This window comes from Meles meles, chromosome 13 (genome assembly GCF_922984935.1).
Source record: "Meles meles chromosome 13, mMelMel3.1 paternal haplotype, whole genome shotgun sequence".
In the NCBI taxonomy this organism is placed as follows: Eukaryota; Metazoa; Chordata; class Mammalia; order Carnivora; family Mustelidae; genus Meles; species Meles meles.
In genome coordinates this window covers 54,857,352-54,869,356 of record NC_060078.1, presented here as the reverse complement: position 1 = coordinate 54,869,356, position 12,005 = coordinate 54,857,352, and the positions used below count along the sequence as shown (strand labels likewise).

The window sequence follows — 12,005 nt, the reverse complement described above, 5'->3', positions numbered from 1 at the left end:
CACCACCACACGAAGATCTGAACAGATGACATTCAGTGGTCAGGAGGATCTACCCATCACTGGAATGATAGCTATGCACTATCAGATCACTAATGGTAATGTTTGTACAAAGGGATGTTCTCTAAATATATTTGTTCTTAATTGATTAGTACAGTTCTTTCTAAACTTTTACTAAAGAAAATTAACTTTTTTAAAAAAGATTTTATTTACGGGGCGCCTGGGTGGCTCAGTGGGTTAAAGCCTCTGCCTTCGGCTCAAGTCATGATCTCAGGGTCCTGGGATCGAGCCCCGCATCGGGCTCTCTGCTCCGCGGGGAGCCTGCTTCCTCCTCTCTCTCTGCCTGCCTCTCTGCCTGCTTGTGATTTTTCTCTGTCAAATAAATAAATAAAAGATTTTTTAAAAAGATTTTATTTACTTATTTGACAGAGATCACAAGCAGGCAGAGAGGCAGGCAGAGAGAGAGGAGGAAGCAGGCTCCCCGCGGAGCAGAGAGCCGGATGCGGGGCTCGATCCCAGGACCCTGAGATCATGACTCAGATGCGGGGCTTGATCCCAGGACCCTGGGATCATGACTTGAGCCGAAGGCAGAGGCTTTAACCCACTGAGCCACCCAGGTACCCCTAGAAGTTTCTTTTTAAAGAAAACTTTCATTGGTGCATAATAAACCTAAAGTCCTAAAAGTTGTGCTCAGTGAGTCATCATCTGAACATATACTGTGCAACCAACACACAGACCAAGAAAAGTTTTGCCAGGACACCAGAAGCCCCATTATGCCTTCTATTCAGAACCTCCCCTCGCCCTCACTAAATGTATCCATTATGTCAAAAGCTAGTTTTGCCTGTTTGTGAACTTTACAAAAACGAAATCATACATTTAGTATTTAGTTTCTTTTCTTCATGCTGTTGCAAATAGCACTAGTTATGTTTTCTTATAGTGTCTTATAACTATTCCACTATTTTTTCCCACTGTATTGTGAAAGACATGTGGGTTGATTCTAGTTTGAGACTATTATGAATAGTATTAATTTCCTAGAGAAGGCTTTTCTGTATCCCAATGTATTGGTTTTCTGTTCAACACATATCTACAATTGCTGGAGATGCAAGTGTTCTTTTTCAGTAAATACTGCCAAATAATTATCCAAAAGGTTGAAAAGTTTTACTACGAGTTGTCAGTTACTCTACTTTCTTGTCAATACTAAGTATATTCAGTTCTTCATTTTAACCAGCTGACAGATACGTAATACCCCGTTGCAGTTTTCATTCACATTTCCATGACAATTCATGATGCTGAGTGCTTTTTCAGATGTCCATTGACAATATCACTTCTTTTGTGAAGGGTTTGTACTTTAGATATGAGCCCACTGCTGGCTTCTCTCTCTCTCTCTCTCTCTCTCTCTCACACACACACACACACACACACACACACACACACATATATTTACATATTTTACCTTTAATAATTCTAAGTGTATAGAAAAGTCCAAAGTTTGTAGTTTTCCTTATTTTGCACATTTGAGAGTAAACTGTGGACCTGAAGTTCCAAAACCGTATTTTGGGTTAAAAATAACGTAATTCTCCAATATAACCCTAATACAACTTTCAAAATCAGGAAACTAAAGTTGATGCAATAGGACAGCACAATCCTCATTTCTATTAATGTTTCACCAAAAGTCCACATGATATTCAGTTCAGAATCCAGTTTAAACCCATAAGCACATGTTGCAAGAAGTTGTCTCCTTAATCTATTTCAGTCTGGAAATAGACTTCCATGACTTTCCTTGACTTCCATGACCCTGCCACTCTTATATATGTTGGCTATTTGTAAAATGTCTCTCGATGTGGGTCTGTCTGGTATTTCCTCATGATTAGATTCAGGTTATGTATCTGCCTGCCTACCCCTCAAAGATATTAAGTAATCTCTATCCCCAACTTGGGGTTTGAATTTACAACCCTGAGAGCAAGAGTCAAATGTTCCACCAACTGATGTTCCACCAGCCAGGCACTCTGATATATATTCCTTTGAAAGGAATATCACAGAATGCTTTTTCTTCTCATTGCATTCTATCAGATGACAATTCCAATCTGCCCATCATGGGTGTTTATTTGGGGGAGGGGGTTTCACTTTGATTACTTAAGAGTGCCTGTCAGACTCTTCTACCACAAAATTATTTTTTTTTATTTTTAAAAAAGATGTTATATATTTGAGAATGCACAAGCAGCAGGGAAGGGGCAGAGTCACTGCTGAGCATGAAGCCTCATGCAGGGCTCTATTCCAGGACCCTGGGATATGACCTAAGCTGAAGGCAGACACTTAACCAGCTGAGCAACCCAGGATCCCCACCATAAGCTTATTTTAGTAGCATTTGTAATTTTTTTTAAAAAGGTTTTATTTATTTGAGAGAGAGAGAGAGAGACTAAGCACAAGCAGGGGGAGCGGCAGGCAGAGGAGAAGCAGACTCCCTGATGAGACGGAGCCTGATGTGGGACTCGATCCCAGGCAGACACTTAACTGACTGAGCCACCCAGGAGCTCCTTAACATCATTTGTAATTAAGAAATATTTCAAAGGCAGACTCTTTGAAACTTTATAACTATTCATCAAGTTTTCAATCGTATTTATATATCATTATGAAATCAGGCATTCAATTACTTTCATAGTTACAATCTATTGTATCATTGATTTTGTTTTTCAAATTGTCTAATGATGGGATTCTTTACTCTTCACTTTACTCTTCACATAACCCCGTCAATCTTTGAGCAATTTCTTATTTTCTAATGGAGCCATATATTCCAGTCTCATCTCCTACTTCTCCTGCTTGGCTCTCCAATCAGCCATTTCTCCAGAGTCCTGGTTCTCAATAAAAAATGTGGTTTAAGGGGCACCTGGGTGGCTCAGTGGGTTAAGCCTCTGCCTTCGGCTCAGGTCATGGTCTCGGGGTCCTGGGATGGAGCCCTGCATTGGGCCCTCTGCTCAGCAGGGAGCCTGCTTCCTCTTTTGTTTGTTTTGTTTTTTAAAAGATTTTATTTATTTGACAGACAAAGATCACAAGTAGGCGGAGAGGCAGGCAGAGAGAGGAGGAAGCAGGCTCCCTGCTGAGCAGAGAGCCTAATGCGGGGCTCCATCCCAGGACCCCGGGATCATGACCTGAGCTGAAGGCAGAGGCTTTAACCCACTGAGCCACCCAGGTGCCCCTTGGCAGAAACACCTGCCTCCCAGGCTAGTGTTATCAGATCTGAACCATCTGAGCACCCCAGCAGGGCAAGTTCAGAGGTTCAGAGAACACCAGGTTCCTTCTCTGGCCAAAACCAGAGCGTCCTTCTCAGAAAATGAGTTGGTTTACATGACCCCCGAACCTCCCAGGAATGTATACTTTTCCACCAGGATTTTAAACTAGGCAGGGGAAATTTCTGCAGAGTTCACAGAATTCACTGGATATCCCAAGAAGAAAAATAACCCTAAGAGCAGTTCTTACATTTTTCTATCAAAAATTCTGGGGGCGCCTGGGTTACTCAGAGGGTTAATTAAGCCTCTGCATTCAGCTCAAGTCATGGTCTCAGGGTCCTGGGATCAAGCCCTGCACTGGGTCTCTGCTCAGCAGGGAACCGGCTTCCCTCCCTCTCTCTCTCTCTCTCTCCGCCTGTCTACTTGTAATCTGTCAAGTAAATTTTTAAAATCTTTAAAAAAATTCTGACTTTCAGACCCTTAAAACATTTTATGCAAAAATTTAACTGTTTTCCTTTTTGATTTGTAACATTTGAAGTTCATTATTCATCTTCACATGTTTGTCATAAATGCTCTCAAGTTCTGCAGTGAATGTTAGCTCTATTCAACACAGTGAGTACATCCACTTCTCGCACTTTAAAATTATTGTGCAATACTGTCTTGGGTGCCTTCTTTGATCCAAAGACTTAGGAGTTATAAAATTTCCAAGCAATCGCGCTACTTAGTTCACACTTCGTTTGTAATTATCCTGAAAGGGGATTATAGGGAATGATCTACAGTAATTTTTTTTAAAGGTTGAGAATTTTTTGTAGTCCAAAATGGTGAATTTTAATTGTTAACAAGGCTATCCGCTAATAACATCTCTCTGACGTCCGACACTTAAAATTACATCACTCTATTCATTACAAGGTAGGCTCAGTTGGGCGCCTGGGTGCCTCAGTGGGTTAAGCCTCTGCCTTCGGCTCAGGTCATGATCTCAGGGTCCTGGGATTGAGCACTGGGCTCTCTGCTCAGCAGGGAGCCTGCTTCCCCCCCACTCTCTGCCTGCCTCTCTTCCTGTGACCTGTCAAATAAATAAGTCTTTTAAAAAATAAATACAGTAGGCCCCATGCCCAGCGTCAGGACCCTGAGCTGAGAGGAAGAGTCCGATCCATGTTCGACCAAACCACCCAGGTGCCCTTCCTCTATTCTCTATCTATAGGAGTTTTAACCGCCTACTCAAGCATCTGAATGTTATGTATGAATCTCCAAGGAATAGCCAATGATGGATATTAAGTTTTAGGTTGGAGATTTTTCCCTGCAACACATTGACACCTTTACGGTCCTCCTTTTGTTAAAATAAGACATGTGCCTTCTACCTGATCTCTGTCCCTTTGTGAATGAGCTGTCTAGCCTTTAGATTTTCTTTGATGTTATTTTATCTACAACACATCCAGGTGTAGCTTCCTTGTCTTTTCTTTTTAGCACCTGATAAACTAATCCAATGGAGGTCCTTCATCTTTAATTCTAGTTAAGAGTCCATACTATTTAATCCAGTGCAGTTTCCCCGGTTCTTCTTGGTAACTGTATTCCTGCTTCATGTTTCCAACTCACTCTCTTACATAGTGAACAAGACAGATCACAGTACACCCCACCACATGGAGTTATGAGAGGCCGACAAATTGGGAAGGGAGAAAGGACAGGTGAGGGACATTCATTCTAAAGCGAACTGTGAGCTGAGGACTTGAATGCCAGGGAGCCAACCATGTAAATATCTGATTGAGGAACAAGACCAAATATCAAGTTCTAATAATAATGAATCAATGAATTATGAATTTTTGATTACCTTTGGCACTGCTGATGCCTCTGTTAGAGTCCACTCAAATCTTGGAACTTCCCATTCTCTCCCAAGGAAGGATTAAAGCAGTATTGTGCCAAGCTGTATGAAATTCTAGTATCACTTGGCTTATACACCCTAGTACTTGTACAAAAAGGATTCAGTGAAAGGTGGAGAAACAAGGACAGATAGAACCTTGGGATTGAGAGAAATCGGGTAAAGCCAACCCCCCTGTACCCAATGCTCCCAGATGAGTCTGCACATTGTACTGCAGCCCAAAGGAGTCAGTCCCAGATCTTATTTTGATAAAACGTTAAAATAGGACTCATATCTTGCAAGTAACTAGAGAAATAAACTTAAGTGTTGGAGGCAACAAAGCACACAATCCTTATTTAAAATCCAGTAAAAATGGTACAAAAAACAAAAGGAAGGCAAGATAAACATAACAGACCTCTTCTTACCAGAGGTTTTCTTACCATTTATTTCACCTATCCTGGAAGTGCTTTTTATTAATTTAAAACGTCCCAAACTTCATTATTCACATGACTGGCAAAGATTTTGCAGTGTAGAATTAATTAGTTCATGGTGATAAAGATAACAAAAGTGGTTACCCTGGGGTAGGGTTTAAATAAGAGGAACAGAGAGCCTTCAGAGATGCTAGCTGTAACACAGGCAGTTACAGTGGATGCACGTGTACAACTAAGCACTTGATTCTATACTCTCCTGAACATAAGTTATACACCCATAAGAAGTAAACGACTATGCTATTTTTATATTTCATTAAAGAACTTATTAAAGCTAGAAAAGGAATGAAACCTGAATCTGACCATCTTAGGTGGGTAAGTGGTCACAGAGTACTGAGTATGAAGAGAGGCAGGCATACTTTATAAATTTCTTCAATAGTTAGAGAAGCAGCTCATATAATTTCCCCACACACCTCTAAGAAACTCCTCTTCAAATGGTGACATTAAAAAAAAAAAATTAAAAAAATTTTTTTAAAAATGGTGACATTTAACCAAGTCAGTAATGGATATTAAGTAACAAGACTCAGGAATAAACAAAGATTCAGAGGTGTGACTTGGGGGTCAATCTGCTGATTGATATGGTTAGGGCACAGATTTGTGAAAGAGAGATTAGGAAAAATCTATACTTTTGTTCTCATAATGGACTCTGCAGACATAGCTCATGAATTGGAGCTAAAGATTTTATTCATTTATTTTAGAGAGAGAGAACATGAGGTTGGTGGTTGGGGAGAGGAAGTGGGAGAAGCAGACTCCCTGCTAAGCAGGCAGCCAACATGGGTCTTGATCCCAGGACCTCAGGATCAAGACCTGAGCCAAAACAAAGTGTTGGACACTTAACTGAGCCACCCAGTTGCCCAAATTTCACTAGATTTTGACAAATTACATGTTCTCTGAACATAACAGTAATGGCAGTAAATCAAGTCATGGCAATAAGTGATTCCAAAGTACTGAAGTGCAAAAAAGAGATTTAGAAGGTTCTTATTCTTAAGTATGATTCCTTGGGCTTAATTTGGTAACCATAATTGATGGTGAAGTACACTATGTTATTTGTGGAAATGTACAAAACCTTACCTGCCATTAATTTAAAAAGAAGCTCAAAACCAAAATAATTCTTTGAGTATGGACCTTAAAATAGAAACACCTAATGTGATTATAAGCATTATTGCTTGCTTTTTAGTCTTCTCATAAAGTATTACTTCAAACCGCTAAGACTAAAAAACCTTATGTAATTGCCAAGACTTAGTGAAAGACACCATCAAACATGTTTGCATAGAAATGTTAAAGCTCCAGGGCACCTCAGTGGCACAGTCAGATAAGCATCTGAATCTTGGCTCCTGCTCAGGTCAGTCTCAACAGGCTGGCACGTGAGTTCATAAACTCAGGTTTGGAACAGCTTGAGTTATCAGGCAACCAAGTAAGAATGTCAAGTAGTCAGCTGGAGGTTAGTTCAGGACAAAGATTCTGGCTAGAGATATAAATCTGAGTCATCCATTTAAAACAATGAGGTAGGATCACCAAGGGAACCCCAAGCCTTGCTTGGGACATTGTAAAGTCTAGGTCTCAAAGACATAAGAAACAAATAGCTAAGGGGATTAAGAAAGGACCGGAGAAGTAGGAAGGAAAACCAGGTGATATGTTTGCTAGAAACTAGCAAACTACAGAAATTGCTTAGTGGAGTTTTACAACTGTAAGAAACGATGTTTAAAGATTAAGCAAACTGGGACGCTGGGTGGCTCAGTCCGTTAAGCAGCGGCCTTCAACTCAGGCCATGATCCCAGTATCCTGGGATTGAGTCCCACATTGGGCTCCTTTCCCAGCAGGGAGCCAGCTTCTCCTTCTGCCTCTGCCTCTGCCTGCGCTCTCTCTGACATATAAATTTAAAAAAAAAAAGAAAAAAAAAAGATCAAGCAAACTGAGGTGACAGTTAAGAAATGTTCCAACGGAAAGACAGGGATGACTATAACAGGTTCAGAAAAAAAACGGAAGAGAACAACAAAAAATTGCATACCTACAACTTTCCAAGGAGTTTTCCTTATGAAAAAGAAATGAGACACTTCTGTTGGTTCTAGCTAGGACAATATATCCACAGTAACAAGAAAGAAGGATACAGAAAGGGGCACAGATGCTGGGAGGTTTATATATGCTTTCTGGCAACTTTTTCAAGTTCTCTTCTGATTCTGTTTCCTCAGTGCCAACAGGGAGCAAGGTGAGAGAGGAGTTACTACAGATTTGAGGACAGAGGTGAACCCATGAAATAGCCAGTGGAGAACGTAATAGAACTGAGTAGGGAAACTTAGTAGGACGACTAAGCAACCGAGTTTGGGGATGTTTGGTCAGCATGATTAGCTGGTAAACATTCCCACTTAAAAAAATATACCTCTCTGTAGTCTTTTCATCAGACTGAATGTTCTCTCAAAACGGTTTTTCTTCTGAGTCCCAGCTCGATTACCCTATGGCAAGGATAATCTGATCTACATTGAATATAACATTTTCCCAAGAGACAAACCACCTACACAGAAATGGCTCAGGGAACATTCAGGAACTCTCTTCCTCATAGTCTGATATACATCCAGGGCCTAAATTGTTCCTATTTTGGCCTTTATGTTCATCTATCATATACCATGAATTTTATATTACTTACATTCCTACATTCTGTTTTCCTTTCTCGGGTAATATTTACTCCTCCTACTACTCATTTTCAAGGTCTCTTCTTCCTTGCTCTACTATTTGTTTTTTTGCGTGATATACTACCACTTCTTTTATCAAGACCCTACAGTTTTTTCAAAAGCCTGCTCTGCAAGAACCAATGTCCAGTTGAAATCTTTATGTATGTATAGAGTACTAATGAATAAAATCAAATCAACATAATGTTGAATCACAACACCAGTCAAGATGTTTGTTATTATTTCACCTGAGACATTATTTTTCTGAAAAAAATAATTTGATGAGATCATCTTATAACAAACATTTATTTGGTAAACTATTTTATAGAAATAGATCCTAAAATCAAACAATTTCTTATTTAAACAACAGAAAGTATAATCCCAATCTTTCCCCCATCAAAGCCTACTCCATAACTGAAGTACCCCAAACCCATGAACTGTACTGCTAAAAGCGGGGAAAAAGACATTAAACTTCCACAGGAAGACTGTATAAATCTGGCAGTGGTTAAGTACACATCAGCCTGTACCCAAAAATATTACTGAGCCTGAAAAATTAACGGAAAATCTAAAGTTACTATCAATACTCTTTTGTTCTTAATAAGGCTCAGAGAATTACCACCTATTGATTATGCAATGGTACAAGAGTCATTATGTAAACTGATACAATCAAAAAGGTAAAGTGGATAATCTGAATTTTAAAACCAATATAGGTAAATCACTAGATGTAAACAAGAACTTTAAAAGATAGTCTTTAGCTCCACTTTAAAACAAACATTCAGGACTGGAATCCTCAGAATTTTCTAGTATCTTGAAAATCCCCATCTTCTCTTTAATCGGTCCTGAGGCATTCATTTGATCTAAGAAAAAAATATATAAACAAGGATTTATTTTTTTTAAAAGTTACAAACCTAAAAAGGAATCTTAAAAGAGATGTCCAACATACTGTTATGAGAAGAGTCATCTGCCCAAAGCTTAAATACCCACAGGAATGTGGGACACTTTATTCCTTAATCAATAGTCAACATAGCAAAAGTGAGAAAGTAAAGCATATTCCCCTTATTACAATGAGAACTGGCCTCTGGGGAACAGATAATCATCAGTTTACTAATCGAAATCACTTCTGAATTTAAGATACACAGGTTTAGAGCACCAATTTAAAATTATATTCTGAGATGTTTTAAAAAACAAAACGGGGGCGCCTGGGTGACTCAGGTCATGATCTCAGGGTCCTGGATCAAGTCCCACATTGTGCTCTCTGCTCAGCAGGGAGCCTGTTTTCCGCCCCTTCTCCCTGCCTGACCTCAGCCTGCTTGTGATCTCTGTCATATAAATGAAAATCTTTAAAAAAAAAAAAAAAAGGCCCAGTCGTGATTAGTTTAAAATCTCAGAAGCAAAATACCATGAAAATTTATCTTCATACACACTCCTCACTGCTAATATGTGGTCTTTTATGTTTTGGTTAATGGAATCTCTACTGGTTTTGAATGCTATTACTCCAATTTCTTTGGATGTTAAAGCATCTTTGAATGTTAACTGGCCACTTCTTTCCTGGTAACTGCCTGCTCAAGTTGTCCATTTTTCTTGCTGACTTAGTTATCTATATGTAATAAACACTTCCTGTCTGTTACGTGTTGTACATATTTCTGTGGTTGGTTTCTCATCTCTCTGCTCATGGTATCACCTGTATTTATATAAGTCTTTATGTAATAAAATCTATCAATCTATTCATTTAATTTTGTACTTAGGAATTCTTTTCCTGTTCTAAAAATCATAAATATATTCCTCTGTTTGAAATTAATCCATCAGAGAAAGACAATTATCATATGATCTCTCTGATATGAGGAATTTGAGAGGCAGGGTGGGTGTGATGGTGAGGAGGGAGGGAGAAAATGAAACAAGATGGGACCAGGGAGGGAGAAAAACTGTTAAGACTCTCTAAACCTCAGGAAACAAACTGAGGATTGCTGGAGGGTGGGGGAAGGATAGGGTGGCTGGGTTATGGACATTGGGGAGGGCATGTGCTATGTTAAGTGCTGTGAATTGTATAAGACTAATGATTCACAAACCTGTACGCCTGAAACAAATAATTATATGTTAACAAAAAAATTATATGTTAACAAAAAAAAAAAGTTTTGCTTTTAATATTCAGGTTTTGACCAATTAGATTAACCTAACTAGAATGTGTCCCTGAGTATGATATGAAGTCTCCTAGCTGTTGGTTAGAAATGTCCCAGCATGGGGCGCCTGGGTGGCTCAGTGGGTTAAAGCCTCTGCCTTCGGCTCAGGTTATGATCCCAGGGTCCTGAAATCAAGCCCCGCATCGGGCTCTCTGCTCAGCGGGGAGCCTGCTTCCTCCTTTCTCTCTGCCTACTTGTGATCTCTGTCAAATAAATAAACAAAATCTTTAAAAAAAAAAAAGAAAAAAAGAAAAAAAGAAATGTCCCAGCATCATGTATTTCAATAATAGGAATTTCCCCTCTCTAGTTTAAATTGCCATTTCTGGCATTCACTGATCTTCCACACAAGTCTGGTTGGCTTTCTCAATGTTCATTTATCTTATCATATCCTAATTCTAGTCTCGATTATTGTGACCTTTAAATTATGTCTTAATACATGATATGGGGGGGCGCCTGGGTGGCTCAGTGGATTGGGCCACTGCCTTCGGCTCAGGTCATGATCTCGGGGTCCTGGGATCGAGCCCCGCATTGGGCTCTCTGCTCTGCAGGGAGCCTGCTTCCTCCTCTCTCTCTGCCTGCCTCTCTGCCTACTTGTGATCTCTCTCTCTGTCAAATAAATCAATAAAATCTTTAAAAAAAAAAATACATGATATGGAATACTTTGTGGTTCTTAAAAATTGTCTTGGCTGTTGGTCCTTTTCTCTTCCACATAAATTTTTTAAAACTGACTGTCATAGTTCTTTGAAGAGTCATACTGGAGTTTTAATTAGGAAGTCATATAAGAAATGTAAGTTAAGTTGGGGAATAGCAACTTATATTTTAACACATACACATTTCACTACATTCATCATTCACATCCATGAACAGAGTTAAATATGTACATCTATTCAGTCCAGTGTTTCATAATTTTGCCCATAATGGCCTTAAAGAAACTGTTACACTTAATCCTAGGCATGTTACAGTTTTGTAGTTACTGGAAGCTTCTTATTTTCAAAATAATTACTGCTGATACACATACTATTAACTTTTTTTTCAAGAGTTTTTAAAATTTATTTATTTGAAAGACAGAATGAGAGTGGGGAGGGTCAGAGGGAGAAGAAGACTCCCTGCTAATCAGGGAGCCTGATGTGGGACTTGATCCTGGGACTCCAGGATCATGACCTGAAGGCAGTCGCTTAACCAACTGAGCCACCCAGGTGCCTCACACATACTATTAATTAATAGCAACCTTCCTGAATTCTATCTAAACACTTCTAAATTCCCTTACATTCTATGGAGATGATTATGCCCCTATAAAAATTAAGTACTACTTAATTTACTTTTAAAGTACTTAATTAACTACTTAAAGTACTTTTAAGGGTAAAATTAAGCACTACTCCCTTAAACCTACTTTTATTATTTTATACTGTTAGGACTTCCTTGTAAATTGTGCACTGTTGTATACTGTAAGTGGGAGTAAGAGCTGTTATCTTTGAATGCTCTTGATTTTAGTAACTTTCTGGATAGATGCATTTTACCAGATTAACAACATTCTTCTCCCTGTCTAGTTTAAGAAATATGAGGTGATTATGATGTTATCTCAAGTGGGTTTTCAGTATCTAGTT

At 39.1% G+C, this 12,005-nt stretch overlaps 1 protein-coding gene across 1 annotated transcript in view; it reads right to left on the bottom strand.

Annotated features, from left to right (window-relative positions):
* Positions 1–8,517: 8,517 nt before the first annotated feature.
* Positions 8,518–12,005, bottom strand: part of HELLS (helicase, lymphoid specific) — a 41,363-nt gene continuing 37,875 nt past the window's right edge. The window contains exon 22 of the mRNA XM_046026214.1: positions 8,518–9,081. Within this exon, the coding sequence (XP_045882170.1) occupies positions 8,987–9,081 (95 nt within the window). The 3' untranslated portion in view covers positions 8,518–8,986. The remainder of the gene's footprint in view (positions 9,082–12,005) is intronic.